At 42.6% G+C, this 18,321-nt stretch overlaps 2 protein-coding genes across 7 annotated transcripts in view; both read right to left on the bottom strand.

The window, feature by feature from the left end:
- Positions 1-1,663: 1,663 nt before the first annotated feature.
- LOC131265066 (ADP-ribosylation factor 6-like) lies at positions 1,664-11,008 on the bottom strand. The gene is made up of 5 exons (XM_058267328.1): positions 10,927-11,008; positions 10,678-10,833; positions 10,464-10,610; positions 10,218-10,343; positions 1,664-1,863 (listed from the first exon to the last, which is right to left on the bottom strand). Exons 1-5 carry the CDS (start codon positions 11,006-11,008, stop codon positions 1,664-1,666), a joined length of 711 nt encoding a protein of 236 aa, XP_058123311.1.
- A 451-nt stretch (positions 11,009-11,459) lies between these two features.
- Positions 11,460-18,321, bottom strand: part of LOC131266523 (ADP-ribosylation factor 6) — a 30,941-nt gene continuing 24,079 nt past the window's right edge. For all 6 annotated transcript variants that reach the window (XM_058269075.1, XM_058269076.1, XM_058269078.1 and 3 more), the window contains exons 3-6: positions 14,912-15,249; positions 14,644-14,799; positions 14,422-14,568; positions 11,460-13,877 (exon numbers count right to left, since the gene is read on the bottom strand). In XM_058269075.1, coding sequence (XP_058125058.1) covers positions 13,735-13,877; positions 14,422-14,568; positions 14,644-14,799; positions 14,912-14,993 — 528 coding nt within the window. In that variant the 5' untranslated portion in view covers positions 14,994-15,249 and the 3' untranslated portion in view covers positions 11,460-13,734. The remainder of the gene's footprint in view (positions 13,878-14,421; positions 14,569-14,643; positions 14,800-14,911; positions 15,250-18,321) is intronic.

Raw genomic sequence — 18,321 nt, 5'->3', positions numbered from 1 at the left:
GAAGACGTTCGCTAGTGTCAGCACAAATGTCGAGTACCTCCTCCAAACCCAACGAAAGCCGCCATGATGGTTTTTTCTTCGACTTCGTGCACCGTACGTAGGTCCTATGTTTCCCCACCAAGTGGGAGGAAAAGCAGCGGATCCTCAACTCCCCCCTCCCCATCCCAAAATGCACCGGCATTACTAACCCAATCCGCCGCCCCTCACATATCCTCCCTCCGATGTGTGTTTGCTATTCATTCTCTATCTCTGGAAAATTCACTTACCGTCCGCTTTCCAAGCACTGGCTCGGCACCCGAGCTATCCTTCCGACGTGTTTCCGGGCCAAGCTTGCGATGGAGCACACTTTCTGACAGCACACAGCTGTGTGTTGTGGAAATGTCAGCACAAAACCCGAACCACCCGTCCAAGGAGGCTGCGACGGTGGTGCACGCTGTGTTGATGCTGTGTCTGCTTATTTAACTCTTATGCACGATTTCGTTCACTCACAAACACACATACACACACGCACCGAAGGAAACGGGCACACTATCACACTGTTCGAGGTGCATGTGCACCGAGGTACACACCGTACCTTGACCCCCCAGTCTGATGAAAGCAAAGGGATTTCCTTCGTGGCTGTGTGCTCACTCACAAATTGAGCTCGTCAAAGTGCAATGAAAGTGACTGCCGGATGGGATGGAGAGAAAAGGAAAACTAGATCATAAAAGAATCGGGACACCGAAAGATCACACTGACTATGTCTTGCGTGGAATAATGAACGGGGAAAAGAGGTTTTACTTTCCACCGTGATGGAGACGAGGAAAGTATTACATTCAAAAAATGTGTGATTACATGGATGGGCCTCACCGTACAAGCCCAAGAGTACGGTACAAAAAGAATCAGTTGGGCCGTCACACAATGGGAAAGGAAAAACAGCCCACCCTGGAAGCGGGCGCCCCAAACTGAACAAAAACGAGCTGGATAATGCATCCCCTCCTTTAGAAATATAAAATGAAAATATTGCCACAAGGATGGCAAACGTAAATGAACTCGCGTATTTTCCTCCTCCGCTTGGCATTGTCATTTCCGTTCGTACTCCCATTTCTTCTCCCTTTGACGGAAAGAAAACTCCATAATCGAGGTCATGAAAATGGAAATTTCCCGAGCGTCCCGCTGGGGGAGTTGCAGTCGAACAAAATAAACAAAAATGGGCACATCCATACACGAGAGGTCCCGCTATCGAGGGACGGTAGAGCTACCGTTTTCATTTGTCTTTCGGTTTAGTGCAGTGCAACATGTTTGCAGTTTTAATGAAGTGATGGAATGAACAACACATTTGATCGTCTCCCCTTTACACAACTCTAAAGGAAAGGAAACGTTCCCTGGGGGAGCAATGTCTTCAACGAACGATTGCACAAATAACATCGGTTATTGTAAGCTTTTAATTACACACTCGAAAACTTGTACAGCTTACAACAGTATCAAAATATATTTCCACACAATTGTAACCAAAATGTCTATTTCTCGAAATACCACAAAAAGGTCTCTTTAAACGAAAAAGCTTATTTTTACCATCAACCAGAACCGTACCAAAACACAGGCCTCCTTCTTGTTCGGTAACTCGTATTGACACTTTTCTTCTTCAAACTTCACCCCAAAACACTTGAACCAATTCACAGTATCAATGCAGGAATTCCACCAGCTTCAGCTTCCACCCAACTGAACGGTCACGACGGAACTGAACCACAGACGAGCTGAGCAAGGATCGCGTAAGGATGTTCCGGAATGTCGGGCTCGGGCGGTCCGTGAGCGACTCGACCCGAACACCGAACGCTGAGTGGCAGACGAACCATACCGACGTTTGTCTATAGGAGTTTAACCCTAAAAAAAGGGAAAAAAAGCGATTCATGTGAGAAAATGTAGGACTTTCGTTGCATTACTGAAATAGAAAGTGTGTTGATTCCTTATTGTTTGATGTTTGCAACTAATTTTAATCATGTGCCTAACTATTTGATTCGATACAAAATAATTGAATATCCCATTAAATACTGAAAAGATTCAAACATCAGACCAAGCATTTCAAAATGATTAGTTAATGAAGCAAAATATAATTTAACATTTCACTTAAGGGATTTTATCCGGTTTCGACAATCGCTATTATGGTACCGGGTTTTGCCGTGTTTGCGGGACGCATTACTTATTCACAGTCCACATTCCAACGGTTGAACGTTCACCAGATTTCACCGTACCACCATCGAGACGGATGTAATCAAAGGGAGCAAACTGTGTCCCATTAATGATTAAACAAACAAGCACGCATGACCGCCTAAACTAAAGCCCACGAACGCCTGGCGCACTGAGTTCCCCTCCGACGTTTTGGAACCAGTATCTCACATGGGGAAAACCCCAACACTAAACGTGAGAAAATAAACAGAGAGCTCCCACCGAACGATCGGAACGAAAGCTCCCTGAAAAAAGGATACGTGCAAAGTATCGTACAGGGAGTTCGTATGGCGAGAGAAATAATGTAAAAAACTACACGTAAAGGTGAGAGAAGTTGTATGAAATGGAAAGGAAAATAATAAAAAAAATCCCAAGTATGGTTTAGGAGAGCAAAGAGAAACACCATGTCACAGGCAGGATTGTTTCGTTGTTCGATTTGCCGGCCGGTGTCTCCATTAAAGCCCGCACACGAATACCACTACACAGGTGCTTTCCCAACAGTACCTGTAGCTATTTGGCCGCTGCTTTATGGCCGGGAATGCGCCAGGCTCCGTCAGCAAAGAACCAGCAGTTGAAGGAAAAAGTGGAGTGGAAAAACAAATATCCCGATTTTGCGGATCGTGATTTGGAGACCGAATTTATGGCATCAGCACCGGCATACCTGCCAGCCGTCCGTGATACGAGTGTCCGCTTTTCATTTTCCATGCAAAATAGTTAGCAACACGACATACCGCAAATCATAATCTTTATAGCCCATTAAACCGTATCATTTTAAACCTAATTCATACAGGTATCACAGCTGGTTCACCGCAATAATAAAAAATAAGCAAGAGCAAACCATACAATAAAGAAATTGCAAATACATATATAATGGAAATACAGTGAAACTTATTGAAAGTAATGTAAATTTAAGCAAAGAAAAAATTAAACAAAAAACAAAGATCATTCCTCTATGTTACATTAATGATGAACTACAAAGAAACAAGAACTGACAAATGTAACCCAGCATTAGTTATCGAAATTGCCATAATTTTTTCTGAAATATGTCAAAAGGCTTATTATTACAACACGGTTATAAAAACATAAAACCAAATGCCAAGTGCATTAGTATCGAATTGAGAAATACAAATAAATGTTTGATTTGATAACAGAAGATAGAAAATATAGCTTCATAACTGTTCTACGATATAAAATTGTAGCTGAAGGTATCTGCTTGAAATAGGAAACACTTTTTAATGGGAGAAAGTAATCAAACATTCTTTGTAAGTGTTGGCTTAGGGACTCAATATGTTGTAATGCAATAAAAAGAAATGCAAAAAAACCTTATACAAGATTAACTTCCATCAACCAACGTTTCACTAAACGTGATTAAACAAGTACCTTCACACGCGCAAAGGGTAATTAGGTAAGTTCCGCGTTTGCCATGATTGCACACCTTCCCTTACGCAACCCATCACACACTTACGAGTTGGATGCGATACACGATGGAGTTAAACCAACGCACGGTGTACAAGAGATGCCACTTTCCCGCCCGAATAAACGCCACCGCTTACGCGACTGCCTGCCATACAACTCTTGCAAGATTGTCAGTGAAACATACATTTTGCCTTATTTTTTGCTGAGGAGTAGCAAAATAACCATGTCGTGATGGTTTGTATGATCTCGTTTTGTGTCGGTGGTGGAATCTTCCGAGTCGTTTTTTTAATTAAATAACAACGTACAATTTACTTCTTTTCGACCAAGTGCAGCCTTGGCATATGGTTGTATTTATCCTTTTCAATTTTATTTCGATTTTTTTTAATTTTTATTTAAGTTAAAGAAAATATTTAAAATAGAAAACATAAACAAACCCGCAATTGTTGTAAGATGTAAAAGATTTCTAAGAACAGAAAAAAAATGCTAAATTAATTACTGACCAAAGACATAATGGAAACCGAGAGCGACGTCAAGCACACGTTCCTACCGCTTCTTCAATGTGTTTCCTTCAATTGTTTTCCACCGCCCGTAAATTGAGCACCAACTGCAGTAAATCAAGGAATGGTAAAAGCAATTAACGGCATCCACCGGGCAAACTATTTTCCTTCCCTTTCCCTCCTCCCCCCGCGTTCAAATGCCTGCGATATGGAATGCAATGGCCATCCCGTGCCCCGGCCGTGACGTAAGGGATGGAATGCCGAGTGTGAACAAAAAAAAAAGAATCGGCAGGAAAAATAGAAAAGCGGCACAAAATCAGTTCACAGCATCCATCAGCAAACCCACCCCAGTGTAGGCTACGATTCGCGAGCGGTAGTCCGTCAAATGGAATCCGCTGGAGAAACCTACTACGGGCACTACAAAAGATTCCAATTAAAAAATACCTCTCAACCGATGGCGCAACACAACCAGGGTGCGCTTCCCTTTCTTTTCGAAAAGATGGAATGTGTAGGTGTGGGTGTGTGGGTGTGAGTCTGTGTGGTATTTAAAAATGACGGTCGTCTTCGGAAGGAAAAGATCTACAAATGTGAGACTACGAGAGAAAGAGAGTGAAAAGAAAGTACTAACTTTCACGAAAGTGACAGGTGTTGAATGCGGAAGGAACGAGAAAAAACCATCCCAGTGCTGGATGCAGGCAGGTGATAATTTTTTTTTTTTTTGCTTTATCCTACGATTCTCACCTACATTTTCTGTCCGCTCGGTTGTCATATCAACGCCATTTTCACCAATCCTTGGCATTCGTCCGGCGAGGTAGGCGAGTAAAACGTCCTCCTAGTCGTCCGTTCGTGCTCCGTTTATTATCCTGACAGTTAGCAGTGAGGAAAACGAGCCGCTCGGTGCATCAAATCCCTGCCGTCACCAACCTGACGATGCTGACTATTGCGCCCTCTAGTGAGCTAGCAACGGCTCCTCCACTGCACCTTCCTTAGTTTGAAGTTTGTTTTATTCATCCCATTCTTCGACTCGATTGCTCGAAACGATGACCACTGCACTTTGGGGTGGCCATTTCCACCCCCCCCCCCCCGCCCCTCTCCCCCTTCCGTCATCCAAAGCGGCTTCCACTGGAATGAAATATTCCCGTTCAAAATTTCATTCGTCTTCAGCATATTTCCCACGACATAGATTGACCGACCGTGTGCGAATGTGAGCTAGAACAGTTAAATTCCCACCCGGTGGTACTGCCGCTTCCCAAACAATCCCGTCGTTCGTTTGCGGGAAGGTGTTCCGCACGCAGGAATGTGAGTGAGAAAATGCTCCCAACGAAAGGACCAACCTGCTCCACAAAATTGTCCACAAAACGGATGTCAACGGGAACCCCCCACTCGCCGCACTTTTCAGGCCGCACCGGAGCACCGGATCCTTTAAATCCGCTGACGGGACTTTTCACACCAGCCACCAGGGCCCCTCCTCACACCACACCTCTTTCGGTGTGACGATTTCGGACCCGCTCGGAGGCAACATATTCCCTAACGTTATCCCCGGAACGCAAGCAAACGCCACGGTGACGGGCGGGTTTTACTGTTTTCTGGCCAGTGAGAGCTTTGCCGCACGCTTCTTCGAGCTAACATTACGGCTGACAGGGAAATGATAACGAACGCCGGTTCGTTGGGTTTCAACCACCTCACTCTCGTGGCCTCACCCCGAAAGCATTGGAAAGGACACTTTTCCGACGACGTCAACGCTGGCAGAAGATTTGCTTATTTGCTGTTAGTCGAAATAATCCACGTTTGTTTCATCCAGCGTCCCCGTGTTTGCGTGGCCCGGTGTGTATGTGCGAGGTGTGGGAATAAATTGTTTTTCTTTTCTTGTTATCCATTACCCGTGTCGTTAATATTACGAAAGGATATATCTTCACGCCACACCGATGCCAGTTCACGGTGCACTTGTTTCTGTTTAGCTGATGATAATGATAAATGTTTTAAGGGCAAAACACAACCGGGGAAAACCACTCACGCTGCATGTTTGGGCCATAAACTTATTCCTGTCTATTGTTTTTTTTTTATCCCATTTTCAATAATCCATCTTAGTGTAAAAAGGTTAGTTTGATTTTTTACAGTCTTTTTGGTTCTCAAAATAGAAACAAGTCCTCCGATGTAAAGAAAACACTTAAAGCCTAATGTATAGTTGCTTAAAATAAAGCTTAGCTTAAAGTATTTGTGTTAGTTGCTTCTTTTTCAATATTATTATCCTTTTTGTTGAACGTTTTCTAAATTGTTGAACGAGTAGCTTAACTAACAAAAAAGGAAACCAACAAAAGGAAAGACTATTTAGTTTAGGAGAGAAGTAAGCGATTGCGTCAAAAAGATTGTTCTTTTAGTTGAACATCGTTGCATTTAGTAATCGCAAGGGTTTTTTCTGATACCTGACACAAAGACCTTTTCAGTGCTGCCAAATTTATCTGAAGTAGAGAAATAATTTGTTCAAGTTAACTGCATTACTTCGCCACGCACCTTTTGGTTGTGTAAAAAGTATTATCGTGTTGTAGGATCTCAGAGCTCAAATATTAGCTAACACTAACTTGCCCTGCCCATGGCGCAGCGGTTGCGCGAGGAAACACCACACCACAGGTGTGGGATCGAATCTCGAGTCTGGCACCCTCCGGTATTACGAACGGCTGACCACCGATCTATAATATACCGTCTTTCGGTCACACAAACTCTCTTCGGAGAGAGGCCTTGTCCCACTAGGGGATGTCGTGCCACATAAAAAAAAAAAACTTGCGCTTAAACGTTAACGCCCGGTTATAGCTTAAAAAAGGAAATGTATATCAAATGTTAATGTATCTAATAGTATAGTTCAAAACCTGGATCAACGAGGGTCGATGTATTTGTCTTTACCTTAAATTTTATTATTTGGATTACGAAAATTAAGCACAATGTTGAAAGAATACTTTGCTACATTGCTTCATGCTCGCTGGAAAAGAAGACATCAATGTGGAAGGGATCGGCAACACTGTACCACAATCACATCGATTTCGGACCGCACTTTTACGAAGCGTTTGAAGAGGAAGAGATCTGTTTGTAGAATTTAGGGCATTGAGGAACTAGACAGAGCGCGCAAAAAATAAAGCAACAAATTCTGCTTCTTCTTCTTTCGGTAATAGGACTTAACACCCTGAGAACCACCACCACCTCTGCCGCCGCCTGCCGGAAGTCTACGGACCATCCGTCCACAAAGCTAGGAAGCTGCGAAACCCCGTTTCCCCGAAGCTCGGAACACTCCCCCCACCGAATCCTCTCGCCGCGGCGGCCACAAGGGGATGCCGCAAATTTCCGACATTGCTCGTTACGGAAATAGTTGAAAGTTTTACTTTGGACCAAACGCCGAAGGGAACTGGCGCTGAGAGCGCGAGAATGTACCAGCACCAGGGCACTGGTTGCCAGCTACGTGTCGCCGTAACCGGTACATGCCGTACCATTCCAGTCCCGTTTTGGAACAAGGCGCCATCGACCAGTCGCTCAAATTTCCAGCGAAGTCGACTTTAGAATTTTCCCCAAATTTCCGTGGGGCCAACGGCACGACAACGCGCAACAGAACCGCCAACGCGGCGTAGTATGAATCCGTTCTTCCCTACGGCATGGGAAAGAGTTGCTCTTGTCTCTTCATCATATCCGCCTTCCTGTTTCCCTCGCTCGCTTCCACATTGTCCTGGTAGTGCAGCAAAGACACAGGTACACAGAACACAATTTTAAATTATTTCTTCTTCACGTGAGACACAGTAGCCAATAGGGGCTTCTGTTTCGAGGAAGAAAAGAAAACATACCATCAGTTTATTTGTGTTTTATTTTATTTTTGGCCATAAGTAGGAAAAGAAACATTTTGCAATGTCAAAAAATGTTGTTCAAACAGTCATCAGTGAGAATTTGTGTTGCCAAATATTTATTCCACATTTATATCTGCCCCGTGGCGGAAGGTGCTGCAGACATAAGACACACACACTGGCCACCTAGCTGTGCAACGAAACGGAAATAAAACATCACACGCTTTGCATAAATATTGCATGGTGCATAACTTTACCCGGTAAACAGATACTCCCACCCCTTTAAAGAGGGCAAATTCCAGACGAAAAATAGTTCCGGAAAAAACTCGATCCGGTTGGTAATACAGAAACCGGGAATAGTCTGGTGAGGTTTTATTTCTCCTTTCAATGCATCGCCCTTCCATGGTGCAACGGTTTCTATATTATTTAAGGAAAAATATATGGCACTGCTGAAAAGACGACGAAAGGCCACGGAGGGTACAGAAACATACGGTTTGCCCTTAAGAGAATCAAAAACGGAAAGGAAACAGATATCAAATAGTTAGTACGGCGAACGAAATGGAAAGAGGCTTGCGAAAAAATATCAACACAAGTGATGGAGAAAATGAAAACGGTCGCTACATTGCCGTTTGTTGCTTCGCGGCCAAGATTATTCTTGTTGCCAATTTGGTACAGAAATAGCATGCCGGATTTTCATCACCAGCCGGCGGCGTTTTCGGTGCCACACCAGTTGCGACTGGTTCGACGACACCGGAAAACGGAAACCAAACCAAAGGGGTTTTCCACCCCTATCCCCAGAATAGCACGTTTGATGGAGAATAGAGTGATGGGACTGGAAGAAAGAAAATGAAATGAAAATATACTGTATGATAGCAAAGGAAATGGGGGGCTCGCATTTAAAGGGAATGAATGGACAAAGTCTGCCATGCCGTGCATCCGTAGTTGGCTGTGCAAAATCACACCCTGCATTCGCGATGGAGGCGCCCAGTAGTTTTGCGTCGAAATGGCGGTGCAAACGCTAACACGTTTCCTGACGACAGGAAGCTGGTACCACACAATTTATGTGCCTACCTAGCAGTTATCCCTTGGTGGGAAGCCTGTCAGTGATGAAACCTGTGGGGGCTCGTGCGCGAAACTGTATGGCGCACTTCAACTTATTAATAATGGCTGTATTTTAATATCACGCGCGGAAAATGCAACCATCGCCTTGGCGATGCTAAACGGAAAGCTCTGTCTAATTGGCCAATGCATTAAAATAATTGAAACATACATTATGCAAAGTCTAGCGTTTGTTGTTAATGCTGTGCATTGTTTTAAATATAATTTCAATTGCTAAGTTCCAAGGAGGCTTGTAAAAGAGACATTCATTTATAATTTTATTTAAACTATTTTTAATATTTAAACCATTTAAAAATGTTGCAGAGATTCGAGGCAAAAAAATGGAAATAAGTTGCCGTCAACACAAACGAAAAGCTGAACATCCCGCGGAAAGAGCTCGTTATGCAAGTTTTACTGCCAACACACTTCCGCTTTCGCTTCACAGGAGATGAATATTGTGACGATGCTGAATATAAATGAGAAAAAACTGGCAAGACCTGGATCAAAATTAGAAAAAAAAACATTTCCTGCCACTCAGTACGAGTTGAAATGAATGAACATTTCACTGTCGAACGAAAACGAAACTTCCGACAAGCTTACTGGAAGGACGTACAAACTATCACAACAGCGACGAGACAGACCAGAACGTAATCATATTCTAGGTTCTGGGCCGTGTTGAAATGCACCAGAAACAAGTGTATCGACGTTCGTCCTGTCAGGAGAAAGCTATGTATTTTAACAACGTCATATAACTCATTCGAAAAATCATTAGCATGAGAGACATGTTGTGTTGCAAGGATTTCACTATGCTACAAAAGTTATACATTGTTGTAATAATGGTCCATAAATATAATTTTGTACTTGAGCAGCATATGCTTTAACAATTACATAAATATTTTCAAATCATCTTTCGCCGTTTCGGTTGATTGAAACATTACATATTGAAATATTTCGATGTGAAAGTAACCAGCGCCAAGGTGTATAAAACAAAGCTCTACCGTTCAAGATGGTTAAATATGACTACCGTTTAACTTTTGAACTTCTCACAAAATAACGAAATTATCGGGAGTAATTATATTTTATATTTTTTTAAAGAAACAATGACACATGGAATTAGAATCGAATTTGTTCCATGGGTTCCCGTTTCTGCTAGGAGTCCGTTTGTAAATCTAACGGTTACGAATGAGCCACTTCAACCCTTCATCCAGACCATCGCCGGTGGTGGCACAGCAAGGTTGTATGTAATAATTACGGTCGCTTAGAATCGTTAATCCCAGTTTCTCGTGGATCTCATGAGGCTTTATTGCTAAAAGGAAAAAATGTAATGAAAAAAAAAACTAAAACAATAATAATAAACAACTCTCAAACTTCGCATTATCAAAAGCAGTTCGAATGCGTTATTTTTTTTAACCAACTAATTTCTTACCATTTGGTAGATCCTGCTTATTCGCAAATATCAGTATAATCGCTTTTTGCATTTCACTGTCATTTATGATTCGGTGGAATTCTTGTCGTGCTTCGTGTATCCGATTGGCATCCGCGCAATCTACCACGAAAATTAGTCCATGCATATCTGCTGCGAAAAGTGGAAAATACTTTCCTCAACGAACCTGTTCTTCACTTCTTTCAGCATTGCTTACCAGAACAGTAGTGTTTCCACAATGGTCTAGTATCAGCATCCCCTCCAACGTCCCATATGTTGAGTTTAACGTTTTTATACGTCACGGTATCGACGTTAAACCCTACTGTAGGAGCGGCGATAATCGTTTGAGCCAATTTTAGCTTGTACAGTATAGCTGCATGGCACACAAAAACATAAAACGTTCAAGTTAGGGTTGGGTTGGAGTTCTCGATGCACAATATAAAACCTGCAATTATACACTGCTTACTAGTTTTTCCTGCCGCATCCAATCCGAGCATTAGTATTCCCAGTTCTTTTCGGAAGAAAATTTTTGACACACATTTCCCCATGATGTGCACTTGCTTTCTAACAGTTTCGTACTATTTCACTTTCAATCGTTCACAAAACTGCCAAGTCGCACCAAAGAGATTGTTTTTAAACCAGCACCACAACACAAGTCATAAACAGTTGTTGATAACTTCAGCTTATTGATAAACTCATTAGTACTTGCACAAGAACCGCGCCAAGAGTTTGGGCGACTCAATTAAATGGCATTAGAAATTATTTAAATTAAGCGTTTTGACCGGCCTCTTAGCAGGCAGATTTCACAAAACAAAACAAAAACACAACAACTATAAACGATAAGCATTGTATGGTTTGCTTTCGTGGAGAAAGTTTTACTCACTTCTTTAAAATAATATTGTGATTGAGAGTCCAAAATTAACGCGAAATGTAATACATGTTTTCAACTGGCATGTGCCGTTCGAATTGCCAAACCAAATAACATAAAATCCTTCCATCAGCTGTTTTCCCATTCGTTTATTTCATTATTCTTACATAGTATCAATTAGTTGCTTTGTTTTTTTCTTTTTAATTTCTCTTTTACCATACAATAATATGTACAACGTTCTCATTTCGCAGGCAGACAGAAAAAAAACCTACTCCTGCCAATCACGCCGAATCTATATGTATATGTAATGCGAAAATCTTGCTACAGTGTTATTTGTTTTAATTTCTTTACCATTCTCCACCATACTTCGGTTGCGCTAAGCTTTGTTGTTCCAATTGATTTTAGAGGTTTCCTTTTTTGTAGCTTTCCACAGATTATGAAATTTGCTCGAAACTTACAATCGATATCGGAGATGCTACAGCAGAAACCCGGATGATGATTGCAGTGCTTCCTTTCGCATACAGCCGTGGAACGTTCTAAAATCTGGCGATTTTACTTAATTTTCTGTTCGTGGTGGTATTGCAAGGCGCACCCTTTGTTTTTCTTTTTGTTTATTGAAACATGGCGCAAGGTTTTGATAAGCTGTTTTTCTTTTGCTCCAAGAATAAGAGTGGCTGGAGAGTTTCTATAACGGTTCACTAACGCATACCATTTACTTTCAGTATGTATGTACAGCGTGAACGATCGTTGAACAGAAAAAGGGACTATCGAGGCTTCCCTCCACCTGACACATCTCGTTTCCACATCGTCATTCTTCATTGCGTTCCCGTTGTCCCATTCTCTTACGGTTCTCTAAGATGTTATTAATTCATGTTTGATTTCGAAAGTGCAATATTTAACTTCAAAGGTGCATTCCTGGCCGCTTATCTTCTCGATATCACCTATTGTCACCATAGACCTTCCGACAAATGTCACATAACATTAATTCGTTTGTATTTTGTGTTGTGATTTCCGCGATAAAGATATTATTTAAGGTTCGTCTTCATAGCCCCATCTCAAAGCAATCACGTTATTAGAATTTTCAGCAGCGATTCGGGAGAAAGCTAATCCAGTTGTGTGTTAACTACTGTTCTGAGGGCTACTAAGGGCTGTTTCACTAGCAGATTTTGCATCAGTCTACGTCTATTTCGTACGGCCACCGGAATGGTTTGTTCTCTGAAACGCTTTGAAGAACGATTCCCCAGGGAAGAGAGGCTACAGAGAGGAGGATCAATCGAGGGAGTTTCCATTGAGCTTGCTTTTTCCTATTGTCCCTGTGGGAATGGGGGTGGGTAGAGTATGTAAGCCCTCATCATTTTAACATTCCTAAGTCCAGAAGATAAACAGCATTGCACTTTACAAAACGAAACAATACATTCCATGTTGCGAGATGACCAATTGAAGAATCTACTACGGATAGGCAGCAACGGGCAGAAAAGACGGTTCAATATGTATTTGTTTATCGAAAGAGCAAATAGTAATCACTACGTAAGGGCAACGGTTTTGTTGTGTTGTTTTTCTTAACTTTGTCAACGTTCTTCAACCCCGCATCGGTGTTCCGGGGTTATTTCCTGCCGTACACCCTTACCGTCTGCGCTTCACGCACATCTATTTCCAAGCCTTAACAAGATGGAAATGTCCCAACAAGAATTATATACTACCTTTATTCATAAATACATACATTCGTTTATGTATATATCTATAAATATGTATATATTTATAGACATAGCAATATTTCGGTATGCGATTGGTCGCTGTCAGGACGCTGTTTAATTTGACGTCCCCTATTTCTTTTCTTTTTTTCATTCGCGACTGCACTTCGATCGCATTCGCCCGCCACATCCGGCTGCCCATTCTTATTTGCCAATTTGACAGATTATAGAATGAGATAATTTCTAAACTCTCTATACTTCCATATGATCCTCTGCACTCGATCATACACACGCATTAGGCATAACGTTACACTATGCACACAGAAAAGTGAGACCCTCACCCACCGGAGAACGGAAAGCTTCGCTTTCAGACTCTTTCCATTCATCCGCCACTGCTTTCCGAGCACGTTTGATGAGCGCATTTTGTACTCTCCACACTTTCTTCCTACTCTTATGCATTTTCTTCCCGCTAGCACTATTTTGATCTACTTATTATGATTGGATATTGTTGAACACGCTCGGCCGGTGTTTATCAACGGAGGAGCCTGCAAAGGGAGGCGCGAAAGGATATGCAACCTACCTTTCGTATATATTTAAATATGCGGATGCTCTTTTACGGGTGTGCCCGCCAGCGTGTGTATCTACGTGTTTAATGTGTATCGTGTGTTTTCCCCTTCGACTGCGGTTGGGCTAATGGTGGTGTTTACAATTACTCTCATAACTTGTGGTTGGAGGTGAGCCACGTCAGACCTTCGTACAGACCGTCGCCGGTGGTGGCACAGGAGGGTTGCACGTACCAGTTCCGGTCGCGTATCCTCGTCAGCCCTAGTTTTTCCTGGATTTCGTGAGGTTTCATTGCTAAAAAGAAAAGAAAAAACAGGTTAGGTTAAATCGGAAAAAAATTCATGACGAAAATATAAAGAGGTATATTTATTACTTTGATATACTTCTCTAATTTTTTACAGTATTATATTACGCAACTAACTGATGTCTTAAGTATTCCAATTATTGATCGGGATGATCAAAAGCTAGAGAAAAAAGTTAAACCTCATCACAACCAAATGTATTTGAATCACCGTACATGGGTCGTCGTACACATAAGCGCCAGTCATCGTAAATTTGCCAAATCACAAAACCCCATGACTTATCTCGTCATCCAATATTTCGGGGGCTAATAAAGGGATTCCAATAAGAAAAACGAAGCAGGGCTAGATAAAAGGTGCATGATAACGCAATCTAATCTCCCTGTGGTACGTGTCTATTATATGGAGGAGCATTATTGTTCCCGGGTACAACTTCCTGTTGCTTCACGTTTGCCTATCTATATGGCATATGTAACAGGTTTTTGGTTTCGCTCGGGTTGGTATGTTTACGCCAGACAATGCTTCCACCTCCTGCTCACCTTCTGGTAGGTCCTGCTTGTTCGCAAATATCAATATGATTGCGTCCCGCATCTCACGATCGTTTATTATCCGGTGCAGTTCCTGCCGCGCTTCGTCTATCCGATCGCGATCCGCGCAATCTATTACGAAAATTAATCCTTGCGTACCTGTAAGATGGGAAAGATGGAAGAAGAAGTTAAAAATAGGAAAACTGAAGCAAACATCTTCGCGTGTGCGCTTACCAGTATAGTAGTGCCTCCATAGGGGTCTAATTTTGTCCTGCCCTCCAACGTCCCACACGTTGAATTTGACGTTCTTATACGTTACGGTTTCGACGTTGAACCCGACCGTTGGAATTGTGGTTACCGATTGACCTAATTTTAGCTTGTAGAGTATAGCTGCGGGGAAACAATGGAGAAGCGAGAAAATATACGTTGAACAATTTGATCGATACACAATAGAGCACCACCACACAGTCACGCCATGATGGTAGTGTGGCACACTACTCACTTGTTTTTCCCGCCGCGTCCAGTCCGAGCATCAGGATTCGCATCTCCTTGTTGCCGAAAATTTTCGATAGCAGCTTCCCCATGGTGGCGGCGGCCGGCGGTTGCTGCTGACGTGAGGGTTGATTTTCGTGCTTTGTTGAGGTGTTTGTAGCGGCTGCTGCAACGATGATGATGATGATGGTGATGATGACGGGGGGCGCCTCTGGGGTTACGGGTAGATTTTCCTCTCCTGTGGGACCACCTCCTGTTCCACGGTTTCAATCGTTCTCGCAGCTGCTACTACTGTACCGATGTTTCCGTTTGCAATCCCGCATTTAACAGACCTAAGGAATCCAAGTACTGTGTTGAAAGAAAATAACAATAAAAACAAGAGTCAGTAATTGAGAGAGAAAAAAACACAGATTTAACTAATTGATAAGCGTAGTAGCAGCAGCAACAACAACAACAACCGATCCTTCAATCAATAAAACTTATAAACATTGCAGAACAATTTGGTGGTTTAGTTTCAATTTGCTCGATAATGTTGAACAAACACTTTGAATAATTTTTCAAAGCATTATATACTAATTGTACACACCTCATAAAGGTATGTTGAGCAAACTCTCCTCACAAAGAAAAGGCATACGGTTTCTTCACACCCGCCCCTTTAAGGTGTAAGCTAGTTTATGGTATTTACTTCCGTTAACAACTTCTACCGGCAACGCGATTTTCGCGAACACCATCCCCTGGGGAGGGCCCGAATTCCCCACCCCGCAGTGGGGCGGGCTGGCTGGGTGTTACACAACATACTTGTCAGAATATTTTATACCAGGGCCCATGGTCATGAGAGGCGACTATGCGAATCGCTCTCCGTCATCCACAACACGCAGCGAAACAAAGGTAAAAGAAAAATACATAAACTCTTCCTAAGGCGGCGGCAGAAAGGAAGGAAAGGAGTTAATCAAAGCCAAAGGAATGTGTGTAGATAGGGTGAGCGAAAATCACAAACATTTTTCCTTCTTTTTATTCCAGCATAGTATGTGCGGAAATACATAGTTTATCAACCTGATTCATGGCCTCATATGACCAGCAATTATGTGGTACGCTGCCATGAGGCTATTGATAACGGGAAGTTGGCAAAGCTTAGCGAAAGCGAAACACAAGCAGCGCCTTTACGCGATTTTCCTTTCCACATCCAGAGGTTTTTTTGAGCTATTAGCAAGCATTTTCCAAGCATAAAAAAAATTTCGTTCGACAAATCGGTGCAATAGTTTCAAGGGGAAAAATACTAAAATTCATTCATAAGCTCGTAATGGTCCGCCGCGAACGATGTGAACCGGGAGAAGAGATTTACTATTGTTCCCAAGCCCACATTTTTTGCATCGCTCCCAATCAGCTTCCGGCTGAAGAGAGGCAAGGCAAAAATAGCGGAAGCAAAAGCATGCGACGCTCGTCAATAAACGTCAATAACTTATGCTTTCCACGTAGCCTTCACTGAAGTAGTAGTAGCGCGGTAGTCGGGGAGCGGGTTCATCATTCCGTCCGGATAGTTTTGGCTCACGTACATGATGTAATGATGGCTGAATTATGGCGATCATGTCGCGTCCGAGCCGCACACATATACCGGCGATTGCGGAATAACCGCGATGATGTTGATGATGATGTAAGTGATGGACTCTCGTTGAGGGAAAAAACGCCCCGTCAAACTAGTCCGTGGCACAAATAGTTTTATCGTGCAGATATATAGTAGTGTCGAAGTGATGTGGTGTAAGTAAGCATCAGAATGTCGCTGGATGACGGAGAAGATTAGGCATTTGCTACCAGCAAGCGCCACCCGCTTCCTGGCTTATTAATTAAGCCGACGCGATAAGCGGGGGGGAAAAATACATCAAATGCCCTTGGTGAGGATGATGCGTGCGTTTACGCGAGGGAAGCAGTGTTATTAACCTGACACTTCAATTCCAATGACACGCATGATGCAAGAGGAGAGAGATTACGGCACGCACATGACAGCAAACCGCGAGGATGAAGTCTCGGGAAACACTTAAGGTAGCAGATCACACTCACGACTGAAATGTACCGAGAATCTTAGCAAAAATGACTGTACTTCCCACCGGTACATAATACTGTGTGTTATGGCAGTCGTAATCGGAAACTTCCGAGAAAAGAATTGTTGGAAATCCCATATGATTGATCCGATGAAATAACATGTAGATACTTGTAAACAATACAGGAAGCTTATACAATAACCATGAATGAATTTCTCAAATCAATTTAAAATCAACCCTCATACACTTAGGAGATGCTTTGAGGGATGAACAAATTCAGAAGTTACACCCAACAGTACCGAACTAAAACCAGTCGTCTTCATACCCGCACAAAAATTGTAAACTTTTTCAGCTAACTAATTATGTTTAACCACAGTCGCTTTTCGACCACCTTAATGATGACAGTATTGGTCCCATTCCCGGAGAATTTTCCATCAAAATAAACCAACCATACCGATTAGATAGACAGAAAAAAAGAAGAGACCAATTCGAAGACGAACTTAATGACCGATTAGAAAATAACACCAGCATCGTGACGATCGAGACACAGAAACTAATTGAGTGTTTCTGTTCAGCGCTGAAACAAATCGTTTGATGATGGCAGACAATCGTTCAAACAAAAGATCCCAACAATTACTAATTGGAGTGGGTCGCATTTTTGTCGCAAGAGTTTCCTGTTTAAGCCCGAACAAGTTTCGTTGGTGTCTAGAATTTGGTGTCGATTATGAAACAACGATTTGGAAACTGGTCAACTGTTGGAAAGCCCCATCGTTGTGAAACCCTGACAAACCCGTAACACACATTTCGCTAAATAAGGGAAACTACAAACACTTTATTCCATCATTTAAAACGTAAACAATTCGTGAATGTGCCAGAAATAACATGTAAAATATTCACCATCGGCACAAACGTCCTGTTTGTGTCTGTCGGATGAGAGGAAAATTGGCATAAAACAACCGAACAGGATAACCTCACATAAATATTCTCCCACGATGGCATGCGCTCGAAACTGTCACACCACTGTCAGACAGTGGCACACCATCGTTTCGTTCGTTCCCATTTTCGACCACACCCCCTCCCTCCCTCCTCTCTGCTCCTCCCACCCTTCGTTGACCAGATCCAACCATTTTTAGCGGCCTTCGCAAACCCAAGGCGCCCACGAATAAGATCCAAAAACGAGCAAGCGTGCAATATTTGAGGGTGTATATATTTCTCAGGAACGACTCGCGTTCGCGAACTTGAATTTATGGAGGACTCTGTCCGGGATGAGAACAAAACGTGCCGATTGCAAGCCGGTCACTTTGAAGTTGCAAGGCATGCATCGGGAATGTATGCCGATATTTTATGCATCTTTATCAAATTAGTTTGTCCTTCTTTTCATGGT

The sequence above is a fragment of the Anopheles coustani genome, chromosome 2 (genome assembly GCF_943734705.1).
Source record: "Anopheles coustani chromosome 2, idAnoCousDA_361_x.2, whole genome shotgun sequence".
Classification (NCBI taxonomy): Eukaryota; Metazoa; Arthropoda; class Insecta; order Diptera; family Culicidae; genus Anopheles; species Anopheles coustani.
This window is presented reverse-complemented; position numbering and strand designations above follow the sequence as displayed.